At 32.7% G+C, this 16,371-nt stretch overlaps 1 protein-coding gene across 1 annotated transcript in view; it reads left to right on the forward strand.

Annotated features, from left to right (window-relative positions):
* The window catches only part of LOC111625841 (putative bifunctional UDP-N-acetylglucosamine transferase and deubiquitinase ALG13), a 105,364-nt gene that overhangs the window by 87,996 nt on the left and 997 nt on the right, over nt 1-16,371 (forward strand). Inside the window, exons 10-13 of the mRNA XM_023369085.1 lie at nt 1,598-1,656; nt 5,470-5,573; nt 7,570-7,622; nt 10,820-10,891. Of these exons, the coding sequence (XP_023224853.1) occupies nt 1,598-1,656; nt 5,470-5,573; nt 7,570-7,622; nt 10,820-10,891 (288 nt within the window). The remainder of the gene's footprint in view (nt 1-1,597; nt 1,657-5,469; nt 5,574-7,569; nt 7,623-10,819; nt 10,892-16,371) is intronic.

The following is a 16,371-nucleotide window of genomic DNA, read 5'->3' on the forward strand; positions in this document are numbered from 1 at the left end:
AAATTTAATAAACTTATATTTTTTGTAACAGATTGCAAGATTTATTAATAAACAATAAGTTAAAAAATAACTGAGCTCTTTTTCCTTCCTTTTTGGAAGTCATATAGTTTCATGGTTATTGATTAAAATTATTAAATTGCACAAACTATGAATGATGTGATAGATATGACATGACAGGTTCCCAACCTTTTTTGCACATTGACCCCTTTTAAGAAAAACTTTTCTATCAATTTCCTTCAATATTCTATACTATATATTATCAAGGTTATATTATATATACAGGTAAATATATTTTTACCTGTATATAATTTTACATAATTTTTAAAAGACATCTTTCTACATTTATTTAAGAGCAAAAATTCTGTACAATTTAATATTTTTAAATGAATTCTTTTTATACAGTATTTGCAAAGTTTTATCAATTCCTTAATGGGTGAATACCAATGCTGTTGAGAAACCCTGGGATATGATATGAATATAAGTAAACATTAACACTGTTCCTAAAAAACTAAACATGTTTGGATGTATTTTAACGTATATGGGTTATCTGTACAAAATTATGATATTGTTTTTTGTACTTTGCTTTATAATAATAGTAATGTGCACAATTTTAAATATCAGGTTGTAAAGGTAAAATTTAGATATTTTGACAAAAAAAATTTTATTGACATTTTAATGACTACAGTTCAGCCTGGTAAGTAATCACCATCAATATTAATCACATTTCTATCTAAGATAACTACTTCCAACCAATTAACTCCTCGAATAATAACTATCCACGAAAAAACCTTTTTTTACGAGGGTTATTTTCACTATTCTATCTTTTCCCCAAACTTTCAATCCCATTAGCATAGAATAACAGGTTTTCTTTTGAAGAAAATCTCAAGCATTGGGTATCATCATTGAACTTATATTGACAATATGGTTCTTCAGGGTACAAAGTAGATGGTAGTCATTAGGTGGCAAGTTGGGGCTGTAAAATGGATGAAACAATCTCACAACCTAGACTGGCCAGCTTCTCTAAGGTCATCTTTGCTCAGTGTGCTGCCATGTTGACATGGCAATATCATACTGTAAGTTTTTTGGACAAAGTTCTTTGATAAAGTTCTATGGTGTTCAAATAATCTAGTTTTTCATAGTACAGTTCTTTCACCATAGTGATGATGGTGGAAGCAGCTCTATTATGTCAAACAAATGCAGATTGCTTTTTTACTATCAGCCCTTTGACATTTGCAATAGTTGGTTGACCTTTGTTCACTTGTGAACACCATAACAAACATTTTGCAGATAAGATTGTTTGCCTTTGTGTGTTGTGTCACTGTTGAAGTAATAGTGACAGCATAAGAATGTGTTCTTTTGAAAGTTTCATATTGTCAGACATATTTCATTGGAAATAGAAGCAACAATTTCCAATGAAATATGTAATGAAAGGCCCTTTGGTTATTCTACTTCTAGAGCATTCAATGTAGGTTTATAACATTTTTTCTAGTTTGTAAAAAAAATCAGAATCTCTAACTTTTACCTTTACAACCTGATATAATAAAAAAAATTAAGAAATATAGTTTAAACTCAAGTTTTTTTTATTCCTAATTATTAGAACAAATGAGATGTGAACAAATGATTATACCTGATTTTGCTCCAGGGGTGAAATGTTTGGTAAGTTGTTATGTTCTAATTTTTAATGTTTTTTTAATTTAATCATCATTGTGTGCAGAATTTTATTTCTGTGTTTATATATATACAGTGAAATTCCATTAACTTTGCATCTGGTATGCTGGCAAACCTTTCATTTTTCATGGCAAACTGGCAAAAGCCAGCATTCAGAACATGTCTTGGGGGTTATCAGTGAATTAACCAGAAACATCAGGATTACCTGCCTGTTAGTTAAACTACAGCTAAAAAATAAAAATTCACACCACTTGCAACTGGGGTAAACTTGATATAAAAATGTCACCAAAACCAAATATCCAGCAGAAATAAAGGGAATAGAGCCAACGTTTTCACCCATGTTGAACAGACATCATCAGGCTAAATGACCCCACAGCTGTTGAAACAATGGGATTACACAGGTGAAGAGGAAAGGTGAGGTAAGAGAGAGAGGAGGGGAAGAGGATAGTAAGTTTATAATTTGTAGAATGACTTCCACACGGGAAGGAATCTACATCGCAAAGTTAATAATGGTATATTATTTAGTGGCCTTATGAATTTCAACTTGCTCTAAATGTCTGAGATGTACAGGTGGATTTGTACAGTTTTACATGCAAAGATAACAGAAATTGTATCCACAGAGTCAAAAACACCAGAAAAATTTCTGCTGACTGATAAGGCAGCATATTTGATAAACCAGCACCACATTGGTCCCAACAATGCTGGATTAACTGAATTTCACTGTATTACGTAATGTTTTTGTTAGGCAAATAATGATTTCATTAGAATAAATTAATATTCTAAATGTGACTCGGTAAACATAATAAAATACAGTGGTACCTTGTACTTTGATTTTAATTTCAAACATTCCAGAGTAGAGATTTAATCTAGAGTTTGAATAATGCATGTACTGTACATTCAAACTGTGCATGCAGGTGAAAAATGCTTCTGCTGCATAAATATTATCTGTTGTACACTCAATTGCACATTACACTCACTGTGAAAGCATCTTTTGCATTTGCTTATATATAATCCTACCTATTAACCATGGCATCCAAGAAGAGTAGAAGCAATAAAGCATAAGAGGAAGGTAGTATCAACAATTGAAATGAAAAAAAATTTGCAATTGGAATATGTTGACTGGAATATCATCAGTCACCAAACCAATTTATCTAACTTATTCATTTCAAAATTTGCGGATAAATTAAATTGGGAATACATATGGAAAAATTACATATTCCCAATTTAATTTATCCGTGATCTTTACATAACTTGAATTTTATGTAAGTCAAGTTATGTAAAGATCTACGGTCTGCATTATTTATGTAATTAGGGATATTTGTAAATGCCATATTGGAATAATTTTGTTGTTTTACCTGTTTCATTCATTAGAACTAATGATTGATGTGTTAATTAATTTGGAAAGCTTAATGGACGAACTCATTATGGAACATGGTGTCATCTGCCATTTCCCATTAACCTTTTGACTTTGCCCCTTCTTGTTTTGAGGACTTCCATCATTGTCTCCTCATGTCATAAATAGCTAACTAATGTTTTTAGCGTTGAAACCAGTTGTAAAGATATATTTCATCGTTTTCCCTAGTTTTATCAATTTTTTTTTCAGATGGATTCCATTTTATTATCGGTCAACTAGAATCTGATGCATGTTTTATAATTTATTTTGAATAATTTCAATCAGATGTCATTTTTTGTTCTTTAACATAATTGATAACTGTAAGAAAAATCAGACCCATTCGAAATGGGAGAAATTGGGACTGGAATAGCAAATTTTATTCAGGATTTAGTGACTTTGTTGTGTAGAAGTTTGACTGTATTTTATAATTTCTTGTATGTTTTGCTTATACTTATGGTATCTATCATTGTGTGACCATTATGTCAGCAATGCCCAAGTCGGGACTGATACCACTGTGACTGTTACATTTGTATGCAAGTCTCACGTGAGTGGTTGCATATGTGAATGGTCAGGTTTGGGATGGAAGGAGGAGTTGACAGCATGTCAGAAATAAAGAACTTCACTACACATTTAAACATCAAATAACAACTATTTATTTGTTTAAAGTTAGAAGTATCCACTAATTCTATCCTTTTGTATAAGTGTGTATTCTTACAAGGATGCCGAACTGGGTGTGTGTGTGTTTACAATTTCAGACATGAGTTGATAACTATCTGGATGGTTAGTTGTGATGATCATGACTTCTCAAGAAGGGAAGGCTTGATTCAGGTCAAGAAGGGTCTTGTTTCATTGATAATGTTCAAGTACTTGTTTGTCAAGGGGTTGATGAAAGTTCGATGGAAAAATTGACAGGAGTTCGGGAAAAGCAGTGGTCAAAGACAGCAATGAGGTTAACACACACAATTTTAGGCAGGCGAACTTCGTTATCTGCCCTCTTACCTTTTATTCAGGGTCCTCCCTCTGCTTCTCTAATGCCCATTTTTGGTAAAGTTGATGGTTGCTCCAATCTGCAATATTCCCCCCCCCATTTCCCTGAATAAGTAGTTTTTCGGAAGCTATGTCACTCGTGGAGGAAGCATTATCCATGGGAAAATTTTGTGAAGTTCCTTGACTGTGTTTGTGAAATTGAATACTACTAATCCTTTATTTTATTTATTTATTTTTTTACTGAAAAAATAAGATTGAAATCGTCAAATTTACACTAGCCCAGGTTCTCACATCCACATAATAATAATGATTTTAAGAGTGGGTTGAGTTCTATTGGATGTCTTGTGAGAGCCTGAACAGAAATTGATTTTGTGGTCCAAATGTTTGCAATCAAATGAGACATTAAAGATCTCAGCTTTCAGAGAGAAAATAAAGTAAGATTTAAAGGTCTTGTTTGAACAAAGAAGTTTTTTTATATAAAACAGGAAACAAAAGATGAATAGTGTGGAAAAGACAAGTTGAGGGAAACCTAGTTAGAGAGGAATTGTGTTTAGTCTCAAAGTTGATCCCTCCAAAAGGTTTCAGATTGTCACCAGGTGATGAGGGGAGGCCTTTAAAAAGGAGGAATTGGGGGTAAAACATATAAAGAAACGTGATTCAAGGATGCAACATTCTTGGTTTGTAGTTCTCCCATCTCAAACTTTTGTTGCTTTTTTGATTTGTGATTTTAACAGAAGATTTCTTTACATCATTGGAATAAACTTCCCTCTGCCATGTTGCCCTGTTCACCCAGGTTCACCTTTTTGCCACAGAATCTCACTCGAAGCCATGCACCACAGGACTGAAGAAAAGTGATGATCAGGACATTTGGACTTGCTTCTTGCTCCTTAAGCTGTGTCACAATGTAATTTAAAGAATTGTTGTAAGAAAACTTTTATATTTTAATAAACGGTTAACAATGGAAAACCTGTCTCAGAGGATCTTTTTACACTCACACGCGATAGTCATGACCTCTTGACTGTTCTAATTAACACATTGAGTTGGCCAGCCTCACAGTGGTGTCAGTGAAGTGGGATTTTTAAGTTCCCAATCTCCATCCATCATCAAGCCTCAGTCTGAAGAGAGGAAGGGGATTACAGAAACTTGGACAAACTGGGACGAGAGGGAGAGTAAAAATTTCAAACAAACTGCAGACATAATTTATGGATAGCCCCTATAATCTATTACAATTGTATTTAGACATTTTATTTATCAATATAAATAACTTCATGGTATTCCAACAAATTATACTGAAATTTGAATTCAAATATTAAAATTTTTTCAATACTTTGAGTCAAATCCATTTATAAAACATTCTTGTTTAAACTTATATTAGCATTGAAATTTAAATATAAACTCGAATTTAAAATGTTAATTTCTAGGTTCGCATTGAAAAAGATCAAGCAGAACCTTTTCATGCTCATATTCAAGAGATGGATTCTAATCAAGGTCCGGTCACTGTTTTTGTTGAAGAACTTGGTGAAAAGTAAGAATTAATTTTTTTATACTGAAGTGTTGAAAAATAAACTAATAAAATTGAATTGCTGCAACTTTCTATAAATTATTGTATGTTGTTTTAGAGTTAAATATATAGTAAATATGTAAATTGTTGATATTTAGTAACTGATAAATCTGAACTTGGTTTATCAGTTTTTGATTAACATGTTACAACAAAATACAGTGGGTGATCGGTTAACGAACAAATTGGATAATGAACACCTCACAGAACAAACACAAGAAGCGACATAAAAGAATGAATACAGATTGGTCTTCTCTTGCCTTCAGGCAACAATACGAAATTTTTTGGAGTGCAGGAGACATTGACGTTCAACCCAGTATATACCGATCGGATAGTATCCCCCCCCAAACTTTGAAACTCTCCCTTGTAATTTTAGCCTTTTATATTTCTGACAGAAACAATTCTTTTATGTTTTTTTCTGAAAAAGCAGATTTATGCCAATATCTACTATTAACTTAATTAACCTTTTCTGGGTTGTTCTTCAGGTAATTCAGCTGGATCAAACTCGAATACAAAAATATGAACAAATCCAAATGCTGACGCATTTCAAATGTTCAGTTCATTTGCGTATTCCGTCACATGACTTGTTTGAAAGTGCTCGAACTTAATAATCCATATCCAAACGTTGGTGAAAGATATATCAAAATACATAACATACGTGAGTGTTAGATAAAACACAAATAATAATCTTGCATGTTCCCCATCAAATATTTTTCTTTACAACTTTAATAAATAGTAATAAGGAACAGATTGTTTGTTTGTTAACCGATCACCCACTGTATTCAAAGTTAAATGTGTAGCTTTTGCAGTCATAAAATAGCAAAATAGATTATCTGAAATGTATCCCATTTTGGCTAAATGAGTGATGTCGTTATTCTGGGGTCATATTATGGTAATCTTCAACCAACTTCAGTATGCATGCAACCTCAAATAAATTTTTTTGAACCTTTACTAGACAATGATCAACATTTTTTCTAATTTTGTAATTATTATTTTTCAATATATTATATTGCAATGAATAAAATTTTATTTCTACATACATGGTAAGCTGATTTAATCAAGCAATTATTTTCATCAATCTAGAAGGATAAACAAAGAATATTACTAAATTTAAATTTACAAATTTCAGAAATTTTACCCACACTCGAGTCTGACTCGAGCAAGGTTTATAGCGTTAAAAAAATCCAGGCATTTGGGCCCCCGAAAAATTTTTTTTTTTTATTTTTGGAATGTTTTTAGGTCCCCAAATTTTTTCAAAAGTTTTTTCCTGCGCAAAAAAATTTTATAGCGATTTTAATCAATCTTTAATGACGCACGCTTCACGCTTTTTAATGTTTTTAATGGGAGTTTTTTATCAAAATTAATTAATCGTTCTAAAGTTGTAGTGCAGGGATTTGACTTCGGTAAAGTTATTTAAAGCTACTTTCTGATGTCAAAAACGACCTCCGATAGTTTTTTAATTTTTTTAATTAATAGATTTTATTATATATATGTTTAATTAATTAGGGGGGGTCGGAAATCGCAATAAAAATTATAATTTTTTTAAAAATATTTAAAAATATAGGCCTAGTTACAAGTCACCCTACTTTAAACCCTTCTCCTCCTGAGACGTCTATGAGAATGTCCCAGGAAATCCAACTCTAGCTCTGTTCAAGGTCATCCAGATGTGTAAACAATGACTCATCTGTGTTAAATTTCACAGAAAGGCGAGACAAAGGAAACTAAAGATGAAGCTTTTTAACCAAAATTAACGCATTTCTTTCGTTTTTTTTCAGTTTTAAGTATTTTTTATGTTTAATTAAAAATTTTTCTTAAAAAGTGGACAAAAAGGGGTTAATGTTATTTCTCATGAAAACAAAAAATAAACATTTTACAAACATTCACAAAAACACAAAATTTGATGGTAATATTTTATTATTAAGTTAAATTTAATAATAATCAAGCAAATAATTTTTTTATGTAGATGTACAGTACCATATGAAAATTTGGAAGCCCTTCCAATTCCAGCATATAAAGGTATGCAAGCAAGATATAATCAAAATAAACGACTTCTAACAACTTAACACTGTGTTTTCTAATAACAACCCACGAAAAACCTTTTTAACGAGTGTTATGTCACTATTAAATTCCACAAGTACTTTCGACCTCCGCCGAGGTCGAAAGTACTTGTGCCGACCTCTGCCTGAAGCAGACCTTGGCGGAGGTCGAAAGTACTTGTGGAATTTAATAGTGACATAACACTCGTTAAAAAGGTTTTTCGTGGGTGGTCATAATGTTTAGTTTTCTATTTAAAGAACTGAAAACTCTTAAATTCTTATATTTAATCAATTAAACTTTTTATTCCAAAAAAGATATTTCTATATTATGATACTTTGTATTATTCTGCTAGGGTTTCTTCATTTTTTTAATGAAATTATACTGACATACTGTCTTGATTCTCTCTTCATTTAAATTTATGATTTTAGTTTAAACAGGTGTAAGAACACACTATAAATGTATTTAAAAGAATATTAACATACCAAAAAACTTGCAAACCTTTATAATGCAGTCTATTTTTTAACATACCAAACGTTTTTGGTCAAATTAACTTCAAGATCTTGAAGAAGGTTAGTTTATTTGACCGAAAACGTTTGGTACGTTAAAAAATAGACTGCATTATAAAGGTTTGCAAATTTTTTGGTGTATTATAGCAGTGCAGTTAGAGATATAGCGAATATTAACATAATTGAGATTTTCTTAATGATGATGCACATATTTTAAAAATCTTTTTCTAGGATAAAATCAAATATCAGCTTTTACTTCAGGAAATACAGGGTGATTCTAAGTTATTGTTGAGATTTGTGTCCTGTAATTTTTCACCTGAAAAAATAAAGCAAAGCAGCTTACTGAATATGAAAGTACAGCTCAAAACGTTTTATTATATATAGCATCAATATTGCAGAATTTAAAGGATTGAAATTGTTTAGTGGCCTGTACAATTTCAAGCAATAATCAATTTCCCTCCAAGTGTTATCCAACATTTGCAGTGTAACACTATCACGGAAAGAATTCCAAACTTCAGTCTGTTGAGGAAAGTCACAAGGATCTTGTAAATGGTGCCCATCACGTATCCCATGGAAAGAAATCAAGTGGCATAATATTGGACGTACACTGAATTGGTTCACTACACCCAAACTGCACCCAGAAAACGTATGTTGAGAAATTCTTGGATAGTAAGAGTTTGGATGTGGTGGTGTGCCATCTTGCCGAAATGCCACACGTGACCAACGATCTTCCAACCATGGTAACAGATATTGCCGTAGTGTGTCTAGACTAGGTGTCCCCAAAGTGGTCGATAAGAGTTCTCCAAGGGTCGATTAATACCAAAGAAGATCAATTAAACTGTAGGAAAAAAATTGAATATTCCAATAAAAATTTGAAATATGGATATGATCAACATTACTGACTACCCTAGTTATAACTTGAGTTTTGCCTTAGCCTACACCGCTTTAAGCATGTGTTACTCTGTTTTCACGCATCTGGCAACTGTACTAGTGCTGCAAACATGTTATGAACACTGGTAGTTCATTATACACAGACATATGTTGCACTGTTACACTCTGTTAGAGTTGTCACTAAGTATTTTATACCTAAATGTAGATATTTTGTCCTTTACAGAGAAAATATTGTAATATATCAAAAATCATTAATATAGTACAGAAACGTTTGCAAGGAAAAAATGTTACAATTATTATGGCCTTTCAAGTAAAAATGGAGCTATTTAAATCTTCGCTGGCACGATCCGATTTTAAATATTTTTCAAACTTGCAAGTACTAAAAGAAAATGAAAAGGTTTCCGACCGTGATTTGCAGATATATATTAAACATCTTGATAAATTAAGAGAAGACTTTAAAGCACGTTTCGAAGACTCGGAGAATATGCATGTTCCCGAATGGTTTGCTAATGCATTTGATATAAAAATAGATAATGAAAGTAGTGAACCTGGCTTAGAAGATGAACTGAGTGAGATATATGTAGATTTCAAAGCTAAAGCATTGTTTAAAAATAAAAACCTCAGTGAATTTTGGAGCAATAACAATATTGTCCTAAATATCCCAAGCTCAGAGCAGAAGCCGAACCTTTCTTACTTGCATTCCCAACTTCATACATGGTTGAAGCTGNTAACCAATTCCTGTCTTCCGTCCAAAGCGATTTTGTCTTGGGAAAGATGTTGATGGTTTGCCTGGATCAACCCACGATTTCTTGCATTTAGGATTCTCAAAATATATCCATTTCTCATTGCCAGTTACAATCTGATGCAGAAACGACTTTCTATTTTGTCTTGCAAGCAAGATTTCGCATGTGTTTTGGCGTCGCTCCATCTGCCTATCGTTCAATTCATGAAGCACCCATTTTCCGATCTTCTGAATCTTTTCCATGGCACATAGACGCATGGAAATGGCTGGTTGAGTAACACCCAATTGCTCGGCAAGCATTTTTTGCGATTGGGTATTGTCCTCATCCAAAAGAGCCTGCAGTTGATGGTCCTCAACCTTCCTGGGCCAATTTTTACGCTTCTTGTCGCTCAGGTAAAAATTTCCATCTTTGAACTGACGAAACCAATCTCTGCATGTGGTTTCCGATAAAGCTCTGTCTCCACAAGCATTCAATGTGCTTTGGCAGCCGATTTCTTCAAATTAAAGCAGAAAAGCAAAGCTTGCCGCATATGCTCTTTTTCTAGCACAAAAGTAGATATGATTACAAAAAAAAATATATGTTGTTGTATGAAATATCTGATGATGTGCACTGATTAATGTTGACAGACGTCAAAATCATCAAAAAAACAATATGGCATCGTCATGGTAACTTAATATGCTCGCTTACGCCATCTATTTGCAAACAGCGGATTTAAGCTTATACACCTGGTATGCTAGTGGAGTCTTTGCCTTAGATGAAAATCGAGCCCAGATATGAAAAGCTTAAGGGCAGGAGGCCGTGATTAACTGTATATGGACTTATGGTTTAGATCAAAATTCACATTATTTCAATTCAAAATTTTTCCTCAGGAAGGAGTTAAATGACATGCATGACTGTTGTTATCAGGAAAAGTGTGATGTATAGGAGCAAGACATGACTAATTCAAGATATAGAGGATACATTTTAAATTAAATAAATTAAAAATTTCAGCCTAGCATTGTGAAGATGTCACAATTTTTGTTCATTGTTATTATAGTATTACCTTGGCAAGGTATTGGATCAAAACCATATAGAATGTTGGGAGAATATTTAAGATCATCATTTCAAGGTAAGTTGAAATTTCAAAACTTTCTTGTGAAATAAGATCAATGTGTTAAATGATTATTGTAATAAGAAAAACTACTGTGATGAAGCTTAAAATACAATCGTTTGAGTAGTTTTGAGCAGAATACAGCAAGTCCTCACTTAATTTTGTCAATAGGTTCTTAGAAGCTGTAACAATAAGTGAAAATGTATAACAAAACTAATTTTACCAAGATTAATTGATATAATCAAGATGTAATTTGGTTAATAATAATCTACTTGAATTGTTTGCAACCTTCAGCATATCCTGTTAAACTTCAATAACTTCAATCATTTAATCTAATGTAAATGTGTACATCATACTGTATCATGGCAATTTTGTTAAGTTTTTCTGTTATAATAATAAAAGGCTAGTGGTGCTGGTGTCAACTCTTCAAAGCTATTAGTCAGTGATCTTGTTTTACTCTTTTCTTTCCAGAATTGAACTTAGTTTTGCGTGAAAGATTACACAATTTGTCTATCTTTGTGGTGTAACTGGTTATGTGAACAATCTCCAAGAAGCTTAACAAGGCTAACATTTTCTTCCTCATAAAATTAATTTTACTGTTTATAAAAACAATTTGATAATGATGATTGTAAATGATTACAAATGTACTTGTATCTTTCTTCAATAATAATGTAATGAAGTAAATTAAGTGAGGTCTTGTATTTGTAGAAGTGGTGTTAATAAGAAAAAAACACCTTTAAAAATCCAGCAAATAAATTTACTAATAAAAACGTTTTCAATTGGTTTAACTGATCTTCCTCAGTTAAGATGAAATAAAATATGAAAATAGAACATAAATTTAAAAATAAACAATAACCAGAATTCTAAAATAAATACATAAATGAAATTGTAGTTGCGAATAATAAATAAATAACTACAGAAATAAATTAAACAATAAAAAGTAAGAACAGACGAATAAACATCCCTTAAAAAAATTTTACTTTTATAAAAAAGACTGCCATGCAGTACCCAAGTTGTTGGTCTCTCTATGGTTGATGTAACCGATTATTTTATTTTTTCACTTTAAAAAAACTCCAATCTTTCCAGTATCTGATAGTATTTATATTTGATGTTGGTTTGATGATTGATGCCTGCTCCCATTGCACCTGAATGTACTGGTGTTGTGTGTAAGCTGCCAGCATTGTGTTATCAAGATTTTTATTAATTGTATATTTGTTCTTTAAGCCATTGCTGTAAGTTGCACATAGTGGAACCCACATAGACCAGTTTTGATTTGAAACATTGGTCGATTAATGGAGTGAATCCCTGCATCCAAATTATGGTTATATGGGTTTTTTTATCGTTCCTTAAAATTCTGAATATTGTTGAGTTGCATTGATATACATCCTAGAGATTATTAGCTCTGGCCGCTTTCCTCTTAAAAAAGGAAATATAATTTAAAACCATTCTTTGTTCCTGGACTCCCAATGCATTCTGATGTTTTACTGTTTGAAAGGTTGCGATCAACTTCTGAATCATTTTCTATTGGATAACCCTTTAAGACATAATTCAGTTCTGTTATGGTGTCTGGTACAATGTGTATATACCTTCTTTTTTTTTTTTTTGTTTGTAAAATTTCGCCGGATGAAAATTTATTTTAATCGCAAAAGACACAATCTGTCCAAAAATTATTTTTTGAAACCACCATTTATTCTAATCATGTGTTCCAGAACACCATCGACAACCCGACCTTTCTTTGTAGGCTACTAGGTCGTCAAGCTAAAACATTCTTTTAAAAAACACACAAAAATATCCAATCAAAACATTAAATTTTTGGACAGACTGTGTCTTTTGTGATTAAAATAAATTTTCATCCGGCGAAATTCTACAAACAAAACTTTTTTAGAAGTAATTTGTCACCAGAGGGATAAGGTCAAAATTTACATTTAACAGCGCATTTATCAAGTGAATATAAGGACTGAAATTCCCTAACTGGAAAGGATGCAAATTCAAGACATCTGTAAGGCCGCCAGTTCCAATTCTTTACTTTTAATGTTTTAATTGGATATTTTTGTGTTTTTTAAAAGAATGTTTTAGCCTGACGACCTAGTAGCCTACAAAGAAAGGTCGGGTTGTTGATGGTGTTCTGGAACACATGATCAGAATAAATGGTGGTTTCAAAAAATAATTTTTGGACAGACTGTGTCTTTTGTGATTAAAATATATACCTTCTTATCAAGGATCTAAAGGCTGCCAATCTGATGTGGAGAGGATCCACAAAATTATGTGGAATTAAAATGGATTGAAAACAAGGTTTCTTGTATATCTTGGTCCAAATTTTGCCATATTTGCAAGAGATGGAAAGGTCCAAAAAGTTTACTGTTGTTTCACTCTCCTGGTCTAATTGTAGGAATAATCCATAGGGGTTATCATTGATCGCTTTTAAAAATTGTTGCAAATGCAGTGGTGTTAATATCAAAGAAATTCAAATATAATCTGAACCTATACAGTTATGTTAGATTATAGTTGAAATGTCTTCTGTATATCCAAATGGACTTGTTGATTCAATTAGCATCTCCTAATCCTGATGATTTTAATCATGAATCACACCTAATTCAAACTTTCCAGCAAAATTTTAAAGATAGAACGTTTTTGGCCACCAAATTTATCGGCCTTCCTCAGGAAATACAAACTGAAAAAACCGTTCTATAAATAGAACGTAGCTGCCCTTGTAAATTTTTGAAAGAACGAAAATGGCTGCGACATATCGTGTATGATGTATATTACGAGTCTAGATAGTGTTTCGACACAGATGATACATGAATGACATCAGTGTTGATGCAGGTTCCATTCCTGCTCGCCTTGTAGATCTCCACTGCTTCTAAAATTTTAATACTTTGCCTGTCGAAGACCTTGTGTATTAGCTTGGCCTGGTCCCAACATGGGGAAATCCCTGGATCGCTGGCATACCGTGCTAAAGCCGTATTGATGTTGCCTTTTAGCACGTCATTTGTGATCCTTAGTCTGACTAAAGGGACACAAATATGACGTGCTAAAAGGTAACATCAATACGGCTTTAGCACGGTATGCCAGCGATCCAGGGATTTCCCCATGTTGGGACCAGGCCAAGCTAATACACAAGGTCTTCGACAGGCAAAGTATTAAAATTTTAGAAGCAGTGGAGATCTACAAGGCGAGCAGGAATGGAACCTGCATTAACACTGATGTCATTCATGTATCATCTGTGTCGAAACACTATCTAGACTCATAATATACATCATACACGATATGTCGCAGCCATTTTCGTTCTTTTAAAAATTTACAAGGGCAGCTACTACGTTCTATTTATAGAACGGTTTTTTCAGTTTGTATTTCCTGGGGAAGGCCGATAAATTTGGTGGCCAAAAACGTTCGATCTTTAAAATTTTGGACTTTTATTTTGCTGGAAAGTTTGAATTTAGGTGTGATTCATGACTGTGGTTCCAGTTTATGGTGAGGCTGTGATGGTTTTAATATCTTGATTTGTTCTATAACATATGAACGTTCTTAACCAGGACTTACTACACAGTGAAAATATATAATCTTTTTTACTCAAGTCCCTAACATGTTCTATAACTCTATTGATTATTTCTGTGCTACTGTAATGTATTCCATGATGTCAACTTTTTTATTTTTACAGGTACAGTAACAGCATTAGCATAAATCAAATAACTTTAAAATCAAACACACAACAAAATCATAAAACTCTAGCTAAGTTTTGAACAAGATTGATCAATCAACTAACTTTTATTGCATATAGGATTAGTTTCCCATTGCTTCAGGGGTAATATGGTATTTATATAAAAATTGTTAGTTGTAACATACAAGTTTCTTATACAGTCGACCCCCTATAACGCGGTAGATACGTTTCACTTTATAAGAATTTCACATTGTTGTAATCCTTAAATACATGAGCCAATCACAGCCCGGCACGTGTGCTGTTTACGGACTATGGCTGTTTGAAAGGTTTTCTTTCATAAAATTAATCGATTCTAGACTAATTTGACTCAACATTTCCAAAACACACAATTTTTTCGGAATAATCCATATAAACTATGCTATAAACAAAAAATTGTAGGATTACTTACCAAGTGTGCAAAGTTCGACGCCATTGCTTAAGCTTGTTTTTGTTGCGGAGCAGCACACCAAACAGCAGGCGCGTTTTCTGATAAGTTATTTTTCTGCAAAAAATTCGTTTAACTTTGGAGACATCATTAATAGAAATAATTTTTATGGCCGTTGAATAAGAAATGTTTTTTCACAAGAAATGTATAAAATTACAGTACTGTATTAGACTTACAGTACCTAATTTATATACTGTACAGATGATAGTAAACTCAACTTACCCACCTAAACTCTCTGTAGCCTGTAAGTAGTTCGGCTTCTTGTCCACTATTGGTCCAGATGTGAGGCTCTGGACAGGTCCGAACCCTCACTAAAATTCGCGGAAAATAATTGTTTTAGAGAAAAAAATATAGTAGTTAGAAATAGATTTTTATTTTATGAAAACGCGACACTAACTTTCAAACAAAAGAAAAATGTAAGTCCGTCGACCATTTTCAGTTGGAGATCGAAGTTTAATTCGATCTCCAACTGGAAATGGTCCAGAGCCTCTCACAGATTTGACCAATCCTGTTGCGACACGAGTCAGCGATGACATTTTACCACATTTTACGAGTCTGTTAGTGTCTTTATACAAATACAGTTGCAATTTTTCGCCGCGACATATGAATCTGCATTATAGGGGGGTCTACAGTATTTTCTAACCATTAAACTTAAAAATTAAGGCTATAGCTTTATTTTTAATAGTTAATTAATTCAATCTAAATTTAGTTAACTGTTGTGTTTTCATTTATAAACACAAATAACATACCTCATTATATATTAGAGTATTAACTATAACAAAAGTATAAATTAATAAACACTGCACTAACCTAATAAACCAGCAATAAAATTTTAAACAAAGTGCAAACGTTTTTGTCCATGTTGAACAGGCATCATCAGGAAACAAACTGTTGAGAAAACACTGGTGATTGTTGAATGTGTGTAGGGGGAGGGGGTTTATGACTAAGATGAAAGAGGAGGGTTTAGATTTCATAGAAGGACTTCCAGGCTGTGGGGAAGGAGTCAACATTGTGATGGTTTATGGCTGAGTTATGGTGGGTGACCTTGTAAATTTTCACTTGTTCCAGATGTTTAAGGACATATTGTTTAGATTTGTTATGTTGTGAAAGGTTTGAATGTAGAACATGTAATAATATGACCGAGCCAGGAGGAACGAGCATTTTTATTAGCCGAATTAATTAATAGACAACTGATGCCCATCACAGAGACAAAGTTACACAGATATAATGACAATGTCTCCACTCTCGTTCAGATTTTTCAAACAAAAATTTGTTTATGTACAATTCCAATTAAAACTCAAATACTTACAACTAACCTTAACCTAACACTACAACTAATAGAAATGGAGAAGGAAT

Source organism: Centruroides sculpturatus, unplaced genomic scaffold (assembly GCF_000671375.1).
Source record: "Centruroides sculpturatus isolate CEXI.00-Female unplaced genomic scaffold, Cexi_2.0 scaffold267, whole genome shotgun sequence".
Taxonomy (NCBI): Eukaryota; Metazoa; Arthropoda; class Arachnida; order Scorpiones; family Buthidae; genus Centruroides; species Centruroides sculpturatus.